Source organism: Rhincodon typus, unplaced genomic scaffold (assembly GCF_021869965.1).
Source record: "Rhincodon typus isolate 14 unplaced genomic scaffold, sRhiTyp1.1 hic_rhity00000696, whole genome shotgun sequence".
NCBI classification, from domain to species: domain Eukaryota; kingdom Metazoa; phylum Chordata; class Chondrichthyes; order Orectolobiformes; family Rhincodontidae; genus Rhincodon; species Rhincodon typus.
In genome coordinates, this window is record NW_025966334.1 from 10,504 (window position 1) to 30,429 (window position 19,926).

The 19,926-nt window shown below is 39.3% G+C and overlaps 1 protein-coding gene across 2 annotated transcripts in view; it reads left to right on the forward strand.

Annotated features, from left to right (window-relative positions):
* Positions 1 to 18,669, forward strand: part of LOC109926834 (cytosolic non-specific dipeptidase-like) — a 28,860-nt gene extending 10,191 nt beyond the window's left edge. The window contains exons 4-13 of one of the 2 annotated variants that reach the window (XM_048621480.1): positions 857 to 1,019; positions 2,044 to 2,132; positions 2,677 to 2,874; positions 3,875 to 3,959; positions 7,739 to 7,899; positions 9,454 to 9,618; positions 11,090 to 11,231; positions 13,402 to 13,549; positions 17,706 to 17,797; positions 18,246 to 18,669. In XM_048621480.1, the coding sequence (XP_048477437.1) occupies positions 857 to 1,019; positions 2,044 to 2,132; positions 2,677 to 2,874; positions 3,875 to 3,959; positions 7,739 to 7,899; positions 9,454 to 9,618; positions 11,090 to 11,231; positions 13,402 to 13,549; positions 17,706 to 17,769 (1,215 nt within the window). In that variant the 3' untranslated portion in view covers positions 17,770 to 17,797; positions 18,246 to 18,669. Of the gene's footprint in view, positions 1 to 856; positions 1,020 to 2,043; positions 2,133 to 2,676; positions 2,875 to 3,874; positions 3,960 to 7,738; positions 7,900 to 9,453; positions 9,619 to 11,089; positions 11,232 to 13,401; positions 13,550 to 17,705 lie in introns of both variants that reach the window. The other variant, XM_020526682.2, reaches the window with a different exon arrangement.
* The last annotated feature ends 1,257 nt before the right edge of the window (positions 18,670 to 19,926 follow it).

Genomic DNA, 19,926 nt, shown 5'->3' on the forward strand with positions numbered 1-19,926 from the left:
CAGAGGAAGTAAGGATAGACAATAACTGTTACATCAGAGGAAGTAAGACAGACAATAACTGTTACATCAGAGGAAGTAAGGATAGACAATAACTATTGACCTTAACTATAATGAATCGTGCCTGAGAATGAATCAGAAAATACATTACTGAAAATTCAACATTTCAAACTCTTAACCTGTTTCAAGATCTCTGCTAATGTTGCTCAAAACTATCACTAAAGACAAGGCAGGATCGGCTGGGATAGCTCACCTGATTTTCTTTCTCCCTGCATTGATATTAATGCGGGCATTGCCTCCAAATACTGAGATCAACAACTTGTGACCCAGGGATCATCCTGATTGTCTAACATAATGTGATAAAATAGCGCAGGGACTGTTTGAGGTGAAGCATAGATTTATAAATTAGAAACCAGACAGACGTATACTTGGATAAAAGATTTAAAACCATTATGCTGATAAGTTAAGATGATGAATTGGAAGGAAACACTTGTGGGGCATAAACACCAGCATGAACAAATTACGTCCAAGCTGCTCATACTCTAGACTACGTACTTTGTTAATAGTGCACCAATTTTAGTCTCTAAGTTTGAGAATTAAGTAATGGTGGAATAAATATTGCTCTTTTGTATGAAAGGCATAATACTTCAGCCCTCGTAATCAAAAAAGGGTCGCTAAAAGAATATCTCATTCGTAAACTTACAAGGCTATGGGGATAGAACAGTGGAATCGGACTGATTGGAATGCTCTGCAGAGACCTCGTGGACTGGATGGGTTGAATGATCTCCTTCTATGTCTTAATGACTGTGTTTCCTTGGTTGCTGCTTTGTCTTCTGTAATTTGTACTTCCTGTCTGTAGCTTCCCAGTGGAAAAATCATTCCATTACCCCCAGTGGTTCTGGGCGAATTGGGAAAAGACCCAAATAAAACTACGGTCTGCATTTATGGACATGTTGATGTCCAGCCTGCAAGAATCAAAGACGGATGGACTACAGATCCATATGTGCTAACAGAGAAGAATGGTCAGTATTGTGAAAGTGTGATAGCGCTTACCCTTACCTTAACTTCCATTAGTTTGAGTCATTTTGCTTATTTTTGTATTTCTTCTAGATGATTCAATGCTTATGTTATTTTCTTCCTGCAAATAAAGTCAAAATTATTACCTTCTCAGGCCCTTTCTCACTGTATTACTAAACCTGTCCTCTTGCATATCCTGACTTTTCATTGCTCCATCAGTCGCAGCTCTACCTTCACCTGATTGAGCCTTAAGATTTGAAGTTTCTTCCCACCTCATTACCTCTCTGTCTTCCTTAAAACCTACGTCTTTGATCAAGCTTTTAGACACTTGTCCTAATATTTCCTAACAGTGCAATACATGTGATTCAGTAATTTGATAGACATGTATAAGATTATTTCTGGTTTAGATAGGGTAGACAAAGAAAATGAATTGATTTAAAAAAATTGGAATTGGAAGATCGTCTCAGTAAAGGTGTCCATGAAACTATCATTGATTGTTATAAAAACCCTAATGTCCTTTTGAAATAATTCTTCATCTCCACTTTCATTGCTCTTGTAGGGAGACAGTTAGGGGCCATTACCACTTGTGTAATAAAGTTCATTCTCATGTCCCTGCTGCATCTCTTGCCTAAAACTTTAAATCTACGCCCTGTAGTCCTTGTACCATCATCTACTGAGAGCAGTTTTTCTTTTGATACTTCTTCTAAACCTCACACATCTTTATCAAATTAGATTGCTCCACCAAATAGCCAACTCAGGAAGGGTGGGCTGAATGGCCTACTACTATGCTGGATCATCCTCTAATTCATGGTATCATGCTATGTGATTTGGTGCCAAATTTTGTTCGATAACAGTCCTGCGAAGGAGCTCATGACCTTTCATTGCATTAAAGGTCTCGTATAAAAAAATGTTGGTGTTGGTTTAGTTGTATTACAACCTGCTGCTACCAGGTTCTGCAAATATTGGGTCATCAAGTGGAAATCATTTTCCTGTTTTTAATAATAATGCTTCCATTTGAATCTCTTGAAGGTAATCTTTATGGACGTGGAAGCTCAGATGACAAAGGCCCTATTTTAGCTTGGCTCCATGCCATTGAAGCATTTCAAGCACTGAAGCAAGTAGGTAACAGTTACAATAATGTCCTGCATTTATATAGCACCTTTAATTTACTAATGTGTTTTACAAGAGTATAATCAGACAGAATTTGACACTAAGCCTTTTGAGGAGATACTAGGACAGATGGGCAAAAACTTTGCCAAAGGTATATGCTTTTAGGAGTGTCTTCTATATCTCTGTGGAGGATAATGTGAAAGTTTAGTTAATTGACCAATGTTACCATTCATGATGCAACACTGAGCGGAGAGACAACTGAGTTTTAATAATCAAATAGACAGAAAGGTGATCTGCCTTCATACTTTAAAAGATGGGTTGATTGGTATTAATCAGTTTGTGAAGTGTAAATGTTTGAGATCTCCCCTTTTCCAATATCAGCAAGACCCCAGATGAGCAGTCCAATATGCTGCAACAGATTGAAAGGGAATAATGTGGGAGGGGTTTGTTGGGGGTGAAGAGGGCTTGATTTATTGCTGAGGTGCAAATTGAAATTGCTGGGAAGCCTTGAAGTATTCACTGCTCAGCAATATAACTCTGCTTTCATTTCAGGAGCTGCCAGTGAACTTGAAGTTTATTTTTGAAGGTATGGAGGAATCTGGATCCTCTGGGCTAGATGATCTCTTAACCAAGAAAAATGAGATCTTTTTTTCCAATGTAGAATTCATTGTTATCTCAGATAGTGCATGGCTAAGCAAGAAGCCAGCTCTGACCTATGGAACACGAGGACTGTGCTACTTTATTATAGAGGTACAAAGGGAATTTAATCATCTTAATCAACAGAACATACTTTTGATGGTAAACAATGAATTAATGCCAAGTAGTTTGGGTTAATTTAAAGAGCTTTTGATCATTCACTTAAAATCAAGGGAATTAAGTTTGGAAAAAGAAAAAAAAATATTCTGCTTCCGTTGCTCATAAATACAAAGACACCCAGAATGATATGGCTCGTGCTTTCTTATGCCACATCCCCATCACTGTTGCCATGCCAAACTCCATGGCCTTCTCATCCTGGACAAGCAATGTCAAGACTGTCTTCTTCACCTTCAAATCCCTCAGAAGCCTCATTCCTTCCCACCTTCACAGCTTTCTTCTCCTTAAGTCTACACCAATCCTCCTATCACCAATCACCACCTGATTGCCCAATACCAATGTTCCACTGTATACACATGTTCTTCCAGCTAACTTTCCATCTCTCTTGGCCTTCATAACTCCAAGTTCTATTTGTATATTGTATGGAGATTATACCTATCTGGAGAAGATTAACAGACTGAGTCTCTGTTCTCTTAAAGAGAGAAGGTTTAGAGGCGATGCAATAGTCTTTAAGATTACAAACATTGTTCATTATGTAAACTCAGACTTACTCTACTTCAGGGAAAGCAAAACTAAAGGTTTTGTATAAAAGATAGTCACCAACAAATCAAATGGGGAATTCTGAATTAATTTCTTTATCAAGAAAATAATGATAAAATAGATCTTGCTACCACAGGGAGTGTTAAAGCATATAGCATTTATGCATTTAGCAGGAGTCCAGATAAGCATATGAGGGAAAAAGCAATTAAAGGTTATGCTTATTGAGGGACATATGGGAAGATGGGAGGACGTTCCATTGGAGCATAATTGCTGGCATGAATTGCTTGAGCTGAATTGTCTGTTTTTGAGCTGTGGACTCTATATAATTCTATGTTGATTTGAAAAGTACTGGTGTTTCTACTGCTTATGTATATTCTGTACATAATCTGTCCCGCAGGTACAAGGTGCAAATCAAGATTTGCACTCTGGTTCATATGGGGGAACAGTCCATGAGGCAATGACTGACTTGATAGCTCTCTTGGGTAAGAATTAAGTTTACTCATGATGAAATTGAAGGTATAATGTTTTCAGACAGAGAATTTGACCAGGTAGAACTTGAACACATGACAATGTGCCTTTAACTTTAAGCTGGTGGAATATAAAGTGGTGAAAGTTATGTTAAAATTACGTAAAGCTCTGGTCAGACCTCATCCAGAGCAGAATGCTCAGTTCTGATATTGACAACCTCAGGAAGACTATATTAGTCACACGTGGTCTGCAGTCCAATTTAGCAGAGTTTCACTTCGGCTAAAAGGGGTAAATTATGTGGATAGATTGCATAGACAAGATTTCCGTTAGGTGGGGAAGAGTAAGAGGTAATCTAATTGATGTATTTAATGTCATTGATAGGATCAAGAGATAGAAAGATGAGAAAAGTCCAGATTAAGGCAGGGTAACCTTAGAATTTGAACCAGGCCAATAAGGGGTGTTGTCATGAAACACTTCTTCACGCAAAGGGAAGTGGAAATTTGGAACTCTTAACACTAAAAGCCTTGAAATTGAGGATTGTTGAAAATTTTATGACTGAGGTTAATAGATCTTCACTAAAGAAAGATGTTAAGGGTTATGGAACTAAAGTGAGTAAATGGAGTTAAGAGGCACACCAGCCACGATCTAATTGAATGGTAGAACAGGGATTGAATGGCCTCTCCCATTCATATCCTCTGTCAGTGAAAAATACAAAATATAATCCCAAGACTCAATGAACAATATTTTCTGAAACTTTAATACTTCAGTGGATAAAAATGCATGACTTAAAATACCGCTGATCACATTAGGTGGTCAGCTGATTCAGCTCCTTCTCATGCTGAGCTAGCAAGTTGAAATAATTCTATTGACTAAGAAGAAGAAAAACAATAATTTCCGGCTCCGGCTAGCATTTAGACTCCTGAAAAGGTCGTTGGCTGTCCATATTGGAATTGGACCAACGTCAATGGGATTAATTGCCAAAATAGAACAGAGAATTGCAGATGCTGAAAATCTGAAACACATATCTGAAGAAAAGTCATAGAGATGTACAGCACAGAAACAGACTCTTTGGTTCAACCCATCCATGCTGACCAGATATCTTAAATTAATCTAGTTCCATTTGCCAGCATTTGGCTCATATCCCTCCAAACTCTTCCTATTCATATACCCATCCACATGCCTTTTAAATGTTGTATTTGTACCAGCCTCCACCACTTCCTCTGACAGTTCATTCCATACATGCATCACCCTCTGCATGAAAAAGTTGCCCTTTAGGTCCCTTTAAAGCTTTCCCCCTTCACCTTAAACCTATGCCCTCTAGTTTGGGACTCCCCTACCCTGGAGAAAAGACTTTGACTATTCACCCTATCCGTGCCCCTCATGATTTTGTAAATCTCTATAAGGTCACCCTTCAGCTTCTGACGCTCCATGGAAAATAGTCCCAGCCTATTCAGCCTCTCCCTATGGCTCAAGCCCTCCATCCTAGCAGCATCCTTGTAAATGTTTTCTGAACCCTTTCAAGTTTCATAACATCCTTCCTATAGCAAGGAGACCAGAATTGCATGCAGTATTCCAAAAGTACCCTAACCAATATTCTGTGCAACCACAACATGTCCTCTCAACTCATATACTCAGTGCACTGACCAATAAAGGCAAGCATACCAAACGCTTCTTCACTATCTTGTCTAAATGTGACTCCACTGTCAAGGAACTATGAACCTGCACTCCAAGGTCCCTTCGTTTGGCAACACTCCCAGCACTTATCATTAAGTGTTTAAGTCCTGCCCTGATTTGCCTTACCAAAATGTAACACCTCACACTTATCTCAGTTAAACTCTATCTGCCACTCCTCGGCCCATCTGTTCAAGGTCCCATTGTACTCTGAGGTAACCTTCTTTGCTGTCCATTGATTTTGGTGTCATCTGCAAATATACTTACATACCTCCTGTGTACCCATCCAAATCATTTATATAAATGAAAAAAAGCAGTGGACCCAGCATCGAACCCAGCGGCACACCGCTGCTCACAGTCCTCCAGTCCAAAAAACAGCCCTCAACCAACACCCTCTGTCTCCTCCTTTCGAGAAAATTTTGTATCCAGATGGTTAGTCACTGGACTTGAAACATTAACTCTGCTTTCTTTCCACAGATGCTACCAGATATGCTGAGTTTCTTCAGCAATTTCTGTTTGTGTGTTGGGATTAATGGGTTAGTTCTACCAAATAGGCACAATAGGCTGAATGGCCTCCTTCTCTGTGATTCCGCATTGCCATTGAACTGACAATGGTATTAGTTTATTATATTTGGACTCTGTCTTTAATGTGTGTGTTTTCATCATGGTCGCAAGGTAGGAGAAGGAAAACTCTGCTGACTCTCATGTATGGTATTACTCTCCTTATTTCAGAAAGCATGTAAATTCATTTGAAGAATTTCAGGTAAGGGCAGAATGACTTATTAGGAAAACTTGGACAGACAAGGTTTGTATCTTCTGGAGTTTAGAATAGTAAGAGGTGACTTGATTGAAATATATAAGATACTGAGGGGTCTTGACAGAGTACATGTGGGAAGGATATTTCATCTACTTGGAGAATCTAGAACTAAGGAGTCTCTGTTTAAAAATAATAGGTCATCCATTTTAGTCAGCAATATGGAGATTATTTTTCTCCTGTGGAGTGTGGTGAGTCTTTGGAATGCGCTGCCTGAAAAGATGGTGAAAGCAGATTCTTTGAATATTTTTAAGGCAGAGGTGGATAGATGCTTGGTAAGAATGAGGGTATCGGGGTAGGTGGAAATGTGCAGTAATCAGATCAGCCATGATCTTATTGAATGGCACAGCAGGTCAAAGGACTAAGTGGACTATTCCTGCTCCTATTCTGTATATTCATATCTTTGAATTACAAATCATATTCACAGATTAATAATGAATATCTGGAAAAAATTGTGTGTACTGAAACTGTAGGGTAAGGATGGGATAAAATGCTTCATAAACGGATTAGGAAAGTAGATTGTAGATGCAATTTAGTTTTGGAAGACGAGAACATACGTTTAAGGGAAGAGACTGGACAAACAGAAGATTGTAGCGTTTCAAATGTTTATTTCCTTGAAGATCTGTGTGCAGGTGGACAAAACATTAAAAAAAACATAAAATTTGAGTTTTGAAATAGAGATGTAAACCTATAAGAGGCAATAAACAATATACTGGTCTGGCCACAGTTAATGTCCTGTGTGTAGTGTAGTTTTAGAAACTACAGTGCAACAAGCAGATGAGAACCAAAGGGTGTGCTGAACCTCAACACACCATGGAGAAACCAGTGATGGATGATCATACTCAGAAGGAGAGACTTAGTACAATGGAACTACTTCCACGACTATATTTTAAATTATGAATGATTTGGACAGAGCAAGACGGGAATGAGCATTTCTGCTGATCAGTGGATCACTGAAAGTGATAAATTCAATCACAAACATCAGTCTTGAGAGAAATTTATGACCTTTGAAGGATAGATGGATAAATATTTGAAGTGGAGGAAGAGAAGAAATAGGGGAGGAGTAAACAATTTGGCCCCTTGAGCTTTCTCTGCTATTCAGTATTTGATCTTCTATCTCAATTCCATTTTCCCTCCTTATCTCCATATCCATTTATTCCCTTAATGTCCAGAATATACTGAATTTATGGGTACAGAGCAGGGAAGTGGAATTATTTAAGTTTTGTGACTTTGCAGTCATGATGAGCTGAAGACAAACTTGCTGTTCTATAAACTACTATGATTCTAAGTTCATTAATCCAATTTCAGACAGCCTCGTGAATTCATCTGGTCATATTCTGATTCCGGGCATCGATTCAGATGTTGTGCCCCTAACAGATGAGGAGTGTCTTTTGTATGAACCAATTGAATTTAATCTTGAAGCTTTCAAGCATACCATTGGTACAACAGAACTCCTTCATAAAACCAAGGTATTCGTAATATTAAAAATATCTGTTAACTCAAAGTCTTTGGAAACATTAATCAAATACAAATATTGACTTAATTTGGGGTAAATGTCGTTTTTTCTAATTTGGCCATTTGTAGCTCAGTGGGTGGAAATCTCACCTCTGAGTCAAAAGATCATAGGCTTGAGTTCAAATCAGACAGTTCATTAAAGATCCCAGGCTAACACTCCAGTTGTCAGTACTGAGGAAGTACAGCACTACTGCCTGCCTTTCTACTGAGGTGTTAACCTGAAGCCTTGTCTGCCCTTTCTGGTGGATGTAAAAGATGTATTATTTTGAAGAAGATCAGGCAAGTTCTCCCCATTGTCCTCAATCAAAATTATGCAGTCGCATTATGTGGTCATTATCAAACTGTTATTCATAAGAATTTGCTTTGTGCAAATTGACTGTTACGTTCCCTACATTAGAAAAGTGACTATATTTCAAAATTAATTTGTTGGCTGTGGAGTTATTTGGAATATTCTGACGTCATGAAAAGTGCGACATAAATATAAGTTGTTTTAAATCTTGACAATGTTCTCAAATTAGGCAACACAAGGTGTTTCAATAATGAACTCCATATGCAGTGGAGACCAAAGTTTGTGCAGAATGGGCATAGTTCCTACTGCCAAATGCTTAGGATTTGCTTTTGTTTTAGGCTAAAAAAAAGGGAACAGTGCACATCAGTTTCTACCACAATATGATAAATACGTTTTTTTTTAAACACTCATGGGATGTGGACATCAATGACTGGGCGAGCATTATTATTCATCCTTAGTTGCCCTTGAGAAGGACATGCTGAGCTGCTTTCCTGAACCTCTGCGTTCCATTTAGAGTTTGTACCCCAAAAATGTCATTAAGAAGGGAATTCCAGGATTTTGACCCACCAATACAGAAGGAACAGTGACATATTTCCAAGTCAGGATGATGAGTGGCTTGGAGGGAGGCTTGCAGGTGGTGGTATTCCCATATACTTGCTGCCCTTGTTCTTCTGCATAATAGCTGTCGCAGGTTTGGAAATTATCATCTAATGCTTTAGAATAGCAATAAAGGATAATTTTGCATCGTATTATCTTGGTTCCTGGACCAACAATGTCTTTATTGTAAAGTTCTCATCCTTGTGTTCAAGTCCCTCCATATCCTAGTTTCTCATCTCTGCAATCACCTTCAACTCCAATTTTTTGGGTTCTCTGCATTCACCAATTCTGACCACTTGAGCACCCATGATTTATACTTGTCCACCATTAGCAAACAAGCTTTCAGCTGCTGATGTCCTAAACTTCAAAGTTCCCTTTGCCTCACTACCTCCCTCTCCTTTAAGATGCTCCTTAAAAAGCTATCTCCTTTTGTCTTAATATGTTCTAATGTAACTCGATGCCAAATTTGGTCAGATTATCACTCACATGAAATACCTTTTGTTTCACTGTGTTAGAGGAGCTTTATAAATGCAAGTTGCTGTGATTACAGCTGGTGAGCAAAGTGGGTCAGTGGAGTCCCAAGGACGGTCATTTTAATAACTCTTTGTGTTATCTTATGCAGATGGATGTTCTCCTTCATCGATGGCGATTTCCATCACTTTCTATTCATGGGATTGAAGGAGCTTTCTCAGGACCAGGAACTAAAACTGTTATCCCAGCCAAAGTGAAGGGAAAATTCTCCATACGCTTAGTGCCAAACATGGATCCTGAAAAACTGAGCAATCAGGTAAACATTGATCAGGAATGCTGATTTATCTTCAGCAAGAATTGAAGGGGAAATTCCACCCAAGCTGCAACTGGGAAAGTGGAAGCAGAAAGGAGGAGATGAGAGAGTGGAGGAGGAGGAGCAGAAATGTGAAAAAACAGTGGAAGGTGTAATGAATGTTTTATATTTTATACCTTGGATCTAGTAAAGACATGGCTTCACTTTCTACATTTAACAGGTTTTATTTGCAATGCTTTCAAAGTGTTTACTGTATGCTTCAGTTATAGCTTCTGCTCTTTTGTTTTTCTCTGAGGCCATATCTAGGCTTAACCATCAAGCACAGTGAGTAACAGGCTTGCATAATCAAACATTGAACAAATGAACACTACAACAGAGGGACAAATCAAAGCATGAAACATTTTTAATCCATGGCTGTGCTGCATTTATATCTGCCCCAGCAAGAAGACCTTCCTCTGTTGCATTGCAGCAAAGTGTGTCTATTCCCTTTCCTCAGAATACTTCATCAATTCTGTTATCATTCCCTGGTAGTTGAAATGGTCATCTTAGAAAGGTTGCTGGTTTTTCAGTGAGGCTGCATTTTGTTTATTGGTTCAAGTTTTTGATATAACTCCATTCATGGTGACAATTTCAGCTCTTACCCCTAACACCTCAAGTGGAATGGTTGCCTACTTGGAATATTCTAATGACTCCTTTTCTTCCTCCAACCTAGGATTTAGGACCGCAAAGAGCAGCAGGATGAAATTGTGTTTCTTCATAACAATCCATGAAATCTGTGAGTTCAGATAGCACAGAATTATAGAAAAAAATACTGTCCAGAGACAAAATAGTTGGCCCAACGACTCCAAGCTAGTGGTTATGTTGTACATGAGCATTCCCCCAACCTTCAACATCCTGCCCTATCAATGTATCCCTCTAGTTCTTTCTCCTACATGTACTTAATGCCTTTACCCTTAAAGGCATCTTGCCTCAATTTCAGGGGAGAAGATGTGAAATGATATTGTCACTGGATTAGTAAACCAGGGGCCTACTCTGTAATGCTGTTGGGACATTGGTTCAAATCCCACCATGGCAGATGATAGAATTTAAATTCAATTAATAAAAATCTGTAAGTAAAAGCTAGTCTCAGTTCATGTATCATTCTTATAAAGCTTTTTTTTTCCATCTGTGCCTCTGTATCCTTTTTGGTAATATGAAGACCAGCACAGAACAGTTCTCTAAGTATGGTCTAACTAAGGTTTAATGCAAGTTTAACTAATTCTCCAATTTTAAATTCTGCTCCACTGATAATGAACTGTTGGTGCTTGTTGTACATGTTAAAAACATTTTGTGCCCTTGTTAACCTGAGTCACCAATTTGTTGATCAATGAATCTGATGATGTCAGTTGTCAATGAGATATTGTGTTGTGACAGACTATTGTATCGTTACAGTGCTTCTGTATTTGTTGTTGATGTATTCAGATATTCCTTATAGGTGAAGACATATCTTAATGGAGTGTTTGCAGAACGTAGAACTCCCAACAAACTACGAATTACTTTACAATCTGGATCAAAAGCTTGGTTTGCTGATGTCACTGACAAGCTATATAATGCAGGTCGAAGAGCCATCAGAAAAGGCAAGTGAATATATGGTGAATTGTCAGGTGAAATCTTACAGGAATCTGTTGCTGATTCATGAAGCAACAGTCAAAACACATCTCTTTTCTCATAAGGGCAATTAAAGCCACAGCCATAGCTATATTCAAGGCAGAGCAGGGGAGTTTTACTTAAATGTCCAGGCCAATGTTTATCCTTCTAGCAGTACCACTAAATATATGCTTTTTTTTTAAGCAGTGGATGATTATGAACACACAAATTAGGAACAGGTTACCATTAGGATCTGGTCCGCATTGGCTGAGAGTGTGGTGGAGGCAGACATTTTATTTATCCATTCACAGATGAGAACATCGCTGGCTAGGCCAGCATTTATTGCCCACCCAGAGGCCAGTTAAGAGTCATTGCTGTGGGTCTAGAGTCACATGTAGTCCAGATCAGGCAGTTCCGTTCCCTAAAGGACATTAGTGAACCAGATGGATTTTGCCAATAATTGACAATGGTCATCTTTGGACTCGTAATTCCAGGTTTTTATTAAATTTGAATTCCACCATCTGCCATGGTGAGATTCAAGCCCAAGTCTCCAGAACATTACCTTGATAAAGAGTCCAACATTAATACCCCTAGGCCATCACACAACTGTGGCTTTCAAAAGTGAATTGGTTAATTATTTTAAAAGACAACTTTTTCAGGGCCATTGGGAAAAGGCTGGTTCAGTGGGATCAACTGAGTTGCTCTCACAGAGAACCACCGCAGACATGATGGGCTGAAGATCTAACGCAACACTTTTTTCATTTTGCCATTCTATGATTCTGTGCTTTTTGTGGAAGCTTGCTATCATAAATGGCTTGCCGCTTAACCCCACATTACGGTGGTGACTACACTTCAGCAAAAAAGCAACAAAAACAGAAGTTGCTGGAAAAACTCAGCAAGTCTGGCAGCATCTGTGAAGAAAAACATCAGAGTTAATGTTTCGGGTCCAGTGACCCTTCCTCAGAACGGGTTTGAGGAAGGGTCACCGGCCCCGAAACGTTAACTCTGATTTTTTCTTCACGGCTGCTGCCAGACCCGCTGAGCTTTTCCAGCAACTTCTGTTTTTTGTTCCTGATTTACAGCATCTGCAGTTCTTTTGGTTTTTATTCAGCAAAACAGCACCTTGGGTCATTTTATTAGGTTAATGGTGCTTTATGAATGCAAGTTGTTTTTCTTGTAAATCAGAAAACAAAATCACATGTCAATTGATACTGTGCGATTAAACTACGGAGCACAAACAAACATATTCCTGGGACCAAAGAGATTGATTCAATCCTGATTTCTCTTACGTTTCATGTGATTCAAAAGAGGACTTTTGAATGACTTCGGAGAATGGAATGAAAATTACACTGGGATTTCATGGGCAATGTCATCACTAGTTCTCGAGTTTGCACAATCTCTGCCTTTTTATTCTGTATTCTCACCTGAATGTTTTTCTACATCTATTGAGAGAGTGCTATGCCATCATTTGCAGTTATGTTGTATGCAAACATAAAATAACAAAAGAGAGAACCTGCATTTCTATAGCATCTTTTACAATCCCATTTACAATCTCACAAAGCCCCAAATGCTTTGCAGCCATTTAAATGTAGTCACTGTTCTAACGTAGGAAATGCAGCAGCACCGACTTGCACACAGCAGGCTTTTAAAAATACCAGTGCCAGGTCATCATTTTTCATGCTGCTTTTTGGATATAAATATTTGCCACAATAATTCCCTAGTCTTCTTTCAATTCATGACTAAGGGATTTTTACATCACCTTTAGTGGGTCTTTGTTTAATGTCTCACCCACAAAACAGCACATTCAACAGTGCAATACTCTCTCACTACTTACTGCATTATGAGTGTCAGCCTAGATATTATGTTTAAGGCTCAGGATTTGAACCTCCAACCTTTATGACTCAAGAGGCAAGAGTGTGACTGATCCATATTGCCAATACACATTCACGTTGTCAATAAAATCACTTTACTGGCTGGAGTGCTACCATTGTGTCCGAAGACCTAAATGGCACTCAGTCATATTTAAACCATTTTGGCAATCCCATCAAAGTCTCCTGTTTAATTCATGCTTGCACAAATTACTGATACTCAGTAAAGTAAATTTCAGAAATAGTTAACTATTGCTCACTTTGCACTTTATTTATTTTTGCTGTTGCTAAGTGTTTGGAATTGAAGCTGACCTGATCCGTGCAGGAGGAACGATTCCCATTGCCAGAATGCTCCAACATACAATGCAGAAAAGTGTGATGATGCTGCCAATTGGTGGAGCTGATGATGGTACACATTCTCGGAATGAGAAACTCAGCAGGTAAAAAAATACAGAATTATATACAATAGACTGCACAGAAAGAGGCCATTTGGCCCAACTAATCTGTGCTGGTGTTAACACTCAGTCAATCATAAAAGGGGAGATAACTGAATATTTAAAAACAAAGCTCAATTTACCAGTGTCAGCACAGTTTCATGAAGGGCAAGTCATACTTGACAAACCTGCTGGAGTTCTTTGAGAATGTAATCAGCAAAGTGGATAATGGGGATCTGGTGGATGTGGTATATCTAGGTTTCGAGAAGGCATTTGACAAGGTGCCACATGAAAGACTGATCCAGAAAGTTAGATCCTCAGGGTTAAGGGTAGAGTATTGGCTTGGATATAGATTGGCTGACTGATAGAAAGCAGAGGGTTGGGATAAATGGTCCTTCTTTGGATGGCGAACTGTAACTAGTGGGATGCCAAATAGTTCCGATCTCAAATCTCAACTGTTTATAATCTATCTAATTGTCCGCATACAGGGACAGAGTGTAACATGCTAAAATTCACAGATGATACCTAAAGTAGGTGGGAAAGCAGGCTGTGATGAGGAGATAAAGAGGTTACACATGGATATTGATAGGCTAGAGAATGGGCCAGAATCTGGCAGATGGAGTTTAATGTGGATGAGTGCGAGGTTGTCCATTTTGGCTGGAAAATAAAAGGGCATATTTTTACTTAAATGGGAAGCTGTAATGATTGTAATGAGGTCACCCAGGTCGACCTCATAGAATATGAGTTCCCTGATGGGGGGTTTTAATCAGACATCCTGACACTCTGAGAGCTGGCTCTGAGGGAGCTGTATCAGCATCAGGGACTTTCCAAATGTAAATAAAGGGCGACTTCGTGATGGGATACCAGCTTCTTTGGACTTATTTCAGAAGCAGATTCAAAGTGTGTCAATGCAGAGGGCTCTGTGTGTCCTTGTTCATGAAATGCGGAAAGCGGGTACGCAGGTGCAGCACATAATAAGAATGGCAAATGGAATCTTGGCATTTATTGCAAAAGGACTGGATTATCAAAGTCACAATTATATAAGGTGTTGGTGAGACCACACCTAGAGTACTGTGTCCAGTTTTAGTCTCCTTACTTGAGGAAGGATGTGGTAGCACTGGAGGCAGTTCAGAGGAGATTCACCAGATTGATTCCAGGGATGAAAGGGCTGTCATACGAGGAGTGGTTGAACAGCTTTGGGCTTCTCCTTGCTGGAGTTCAGAAGAATGAGAGTTGGGGAATGGAATCTGATTGAGGTGTATAAAATACTAAAGGGGATTGATAAAGTGGATGTTGAACAGATGTTCCCCTATCTGGAACGGTCTTGAACAAGAAGTCATTGATATAGAGTGAGAGGAGGTAGGTTGAAAACTGAGATGAGGAGAAACTACTTCTCTCAGTGGGTTCTGAATCTGTGGAACTCACTACCCCAGGGTGCAATGGAGGCAGAATCAATTAACAGATTCTAGAAAGAAATAGATATGTTTCTGATGAAAAGCAGGTTAAAGGGCTATGGGAAGAAGGCAGGAAAGTGGAGTTGAGACCAGAATAAGATCAGCCATGATCATGTTGAATGGCAGAGTGGGCTTGAGGGCTTAATAGCTTATTCCTGGTCCTTAATCCTAATGTTCCTCTGTTCACTACACTCAAGTCTCCTCTGATTAATTCACTCTACCCTATTTCAGCTTGCCATCATATAATTCTTTTCCCTTTTCTCTGAAATATTTTCATCTAGGTTCCCTTTCAAAGCATTTAAGCTATTTGTCTCAAGCAGTCTGTAAGTTTTCTCATATCTGTTTGTATGATGTTGTATTTTTCCTCTGTGTTAATTTTACCCCACCCACCAACTTTGGTAACGGCACTCATTCTTAGCCTGTAACTTATTACTACAAAAAGATTCAACTGCCTAAAAGTCTTCGAGCCAATTTTATGGAATGCATTGCCTGAAAGGCCAGTAGAGGTGTAGGAATATCTTGCTGCAACTATAAAGGACATTGGTAAGAGCACACCTGGAATACTGTCTGCAGATTTGATCTCCTTATCTAAGGAAGGATATTCTGGCTATTGAGAGAGTGCAAAGAAGGTTTACCACACAGATTCCTGGGATGGTGGGACTGACTTACAGGCAGAAATTGGATCGGTTAGGACCATATTCATTAGAGTTTAGAAGAAGCAAAGGAAGTCTCTTGCAATCCAATAAAATTCTAACAGAATTAGACAGTTAGATGCAAAAATGATGTTCTTGATGATCAGGGAGTCCAGAAGCAGGGCTCACAGTCTAAGGATAAGGGGGTAGACCTTTTAGTCAGGGATGAGGAGCAAGTTCTCAACAGATATTGGTCAGCCTCCGGAGTTTTCAGGACATTGTCAAGGTCAAAACATTGAAGACTTTCAAGCAATATATAGATATAGTTCTTAGAACTAATGGGATCAAAGGATATAGAGAGAATGCAGGATCAGGGTGCTAAGTGGGATGATCAGCCATGATCATAATGAATGGTGGAGCAGGCTCAAAGGCTGAATGACCTACTTCTGCTCCTATATTCTATGTTTCTGTCAGAACTTTCAAAGAGAATTGAATAAAGATTTCAAAAGGGAAACATTTGCAGTGCTGTGGGGAAAAAGTAGAGGAGTGGGAATAATTGGACAGCTCTTTTGAAGAGATAACTCAGCAAGATGGCCTCCCTCTGTGCTGTCCGCTTTATTTGGAATTAAATCCTCTTTAAACCAGATGTTGGGGAGTGGCAATTTTATCTTGTGTTTTGAATCAATTATTTTAATGAAAAATTAATAAACTTTGAATGACGAGATAAGAATAGAAATCGCAACCATGAAATCCAATCCCCTGTCTGTACAGATGCTGATACCCAGACACTAGTGGACGAGCTCCTTTGACTGAGTGTGGCAGTATCTCCTTAATGAGCATAGTTACCCTCACTCCACTGATGATTGGTCCCCTTTGACTTTGAGACATAATCATTTGGTTGAAGCTCATGCAGTATCTTTGCCATGTAAGTTGGGACTAGTTCAGTTTAAGAAATCTGGTTGGCATGGACGAATTGGGCTGAAGGGTCTGTTTTCATGCTGTATGACGCTATGATTCTATGAAATTGCTCTGGGAGTTGATTCCAGCAAAACCCAGGCATTGTTACTGATCGTGATCTCCAGCCCTTGTATGGCAGGTTAGATGGCTAGACTGTGAGTCAGTGGGTAGCACACTTGCTTTTGAGTCAGAAGGGACTCAAGTTCCACTCCAAATGCTTGACCATCTAAACTACGTTGACTTTCCGCTTTAGCCATGAGGGAGTGCTGAACTGTTAAGAGGTAAATCTTCCAGATCCACCCTTTTACATAGATGCAAAATATCCTACAACACAATTAAAATAAGATCAGGGGAGTTATCCCAGATGTCCTGACCAATATCCCTCAACTGATTTCACTAAAAGAAGCTCATTTGATCATTATCATAATGCTCTTTGTGTGAACTTGCTGTGTGTAATTCAGTTGCTACTTTTCCTACAACAGTGATTACACTTCAACGAAGTGCATACTTGGCTGTAAATAAATATCTTTTTTGTCTCTCTCGTATTTCCTATCAATGGGACCCAACCTTAATAGAATATTTCCACAGGTTGATGTTAAATATTTAAGAACTATATAAATCCATCCTGAGAAATAGGATCTTCTGGATTTTTTAATTCTCCTTTTAAAGGGATAGATAATTAAACAAATTTGCTTGTCCTGTCTTAATTTCTCCAAGATGGTTCTCTAAATTGGACAATCAAATTGGAGCTAATTTTACATTTCATGATGCTGATGTGATACTTCAGATGCTAGCATCCACAGAACTATCAGCATCCCTTTACAGAGCCTGAGCATAGAGGAATTTAGGATGCAGGTGATCCCCTTCCTTGCGGATGGTGGTACAAAGAAAATCAGGGATGTTCAAGAGACCAGAATAGGGTGGAATGCAAACAATTGTCAGGCTGGAGGTTACAGAGCGATTTGAAAACAAGAATGAGAATTTTAAATTCCTGGCAATACCAGGCCAGGAGCAATGTAAGTCTGCAGTCACAGGGATGGTGAATGAATGGCAGTTAGGATATTCACTTAATCCCTAAATTCTGTTTGTAATTAAATGTTCTTTTGTCTTTTTTCTTAGGGAAAGCTACATAAATGGGACAAAGTTGTTTGCAGCATTTATAACTGAGATTTCACAGCTTTAAGAAGAATGGTCCACATCATTATATATAGGTATAACATTTTTTTTGCTGCAATTAGTCAATCATTTTGTGTATTGTAATAAAGTGACATGAAATGAGAACGAAAGATAATTTAGAACTTCTAAAAAAAATGGCTATCAGGAATTGAAATTGTATGTATGCAAAGTTATTCCTCCAAATGTTAATCATGAAAATCTTATCTGTTGCATCTTTTCAAATGTAATGGGCAATAAGTTCATGAATCATGTTAATACATTTTAATTTGTAATATTTTAGCCTTGCAGGGGTCTATAATTCATAAGCTTTGCAACTACACAAGAATTGAGTTTATGAACACAAATGTGTTTTTTTTTCCTTTCTGTATTAATGTTAACCCATTTATTTTAAACATTTAATCAATCCCCTGGGCTGGACTAGTGGATACTAAGTTTGCTAGTGTCCTATTCTATTTACATCTGTGGTATTTTGATCGCCTTCAGAATGCAGAGTCAAAAATCCAAATATTGCTCACCTGGTGATGACTTATTATGTGAGGTGTCATCAAGCCGACAATGCAATGCCTGAAATGATGGCAGAAGTGGATTCAACAGTAATTTTCAAAAGAGAACTTGATAATTTTTTGAAGAAAATGACATTGCAGGATTACAGGGAAGGAGCAAGGAAAATAACTCGAATTGGATAGTTCTTTTAAAGAGATATCCTGCGATAATGGGCCAGTTTTCTGCTGTGTGATCCTGTATGGGGCAGTACTCTCTGCTTAGAAATGTTGATTAAAGAATAAAATAACTGAATCACCGTGCAGTCATATTCTGTGTAAGAACAGCTTTATAAATGTGACGTGTCACCATGATCAAAGTACTTGAAGTTTCCATCAAAAATAAAACTACTGCTATATACAAATCACCAACAATCTCAGAAAACTGTTTTCTTCACTTTCTTGTTGGCTTACACTTAAAGATTGCTCAAACCTTATTAAGTTATTGCACCCTTGGTGACTACCGCACAATGAAACATCTTATCTCATTGTCAGAAATAGTAAGAACTGTAGATGCTGGAGTCAGAGATAACAATGTGGAACTGGAGGAACACAGCAGGCCATGCAGCATCAGAGGAGCAGGAAAGTTGACCTAACTGAAGAAGGGTCCCAACCGAAAACACCAACTTTTCTGCTCCTCTAATGCTGCCTGGCCTGCTGTGTTCCTCCAGCTCCACACAGCGTTATCTCTTATCTCATTGTCAGCTGTGGTTCAGTGGGTAGCACATTTCATCTGAAGGGTTCAAACCCAAGTCAAGGGGCAAAATATTCAATATTGCAATCTAGGTTCGGTCAAGCACTTGACTGGCTTTTTTTGTGTGTTTATGTGATTCTCAATTCACTAGATACGCAGGCACAATGAGGTCGGCAAATCACGTGGAGGGTGCGAACAACCTGAAACCGTCATGGATTAAACGTCTTGGTGCCATATTTAAAGCCTGGGCTCCTAGTCAGGCTTCAAATATAATAAATTTAGTAAACTACAACAATTATATTATTATAATTTGTAACAGATTGCAACAAACTGCAAGTTAAAACTTTGCTATAGTTGGTCCACCGAGAGAATGGCCATTGACTATTTGGAACTCTGGCAGCAGAACGCAAACTCAAGGAACAAAAACAAAAAAGTTGCTGGAAAAGCTCGGCAGGTCTGGCAGCATCTATGAAGAAAATATCAGAGTTAACGTTTCGGGTTCGGTAACCCTTCCTCAGAAACTTTAACTCTGATTTATTTTTCTCCACAAATGCTGCCAGACCTGCTATATCTTTTCCAGCAGCTTCCGGTTTTCGTTCCTGATTTGAGGCATCTGCAGTTCTTTCGGGAAACATTACGGACACGTGCTCTCGGTCACGTGGAGCCTAGTGTATCACGTGACTCCCACCGTCAGCCTCATTCTCAGCGACGCCGACTTGCTGCTACGGCAGGCCACTTGTGACTAAGTACATGGTGAACGGTCGCTTCATTTTCGCGTACAGGTACGTCCGACTAACGACACGATCCCGTATCCCGGTCGCCCCGTTGGGTTACGGAGGTGGGCAGGAGCACTGTAGGCTCCGCGTTTCGTTTTTGTGGGGTGCTGAAGTAGAGAGGCGGCGGGCACTGCTCGCCCGAGGCTTTTTGGGCC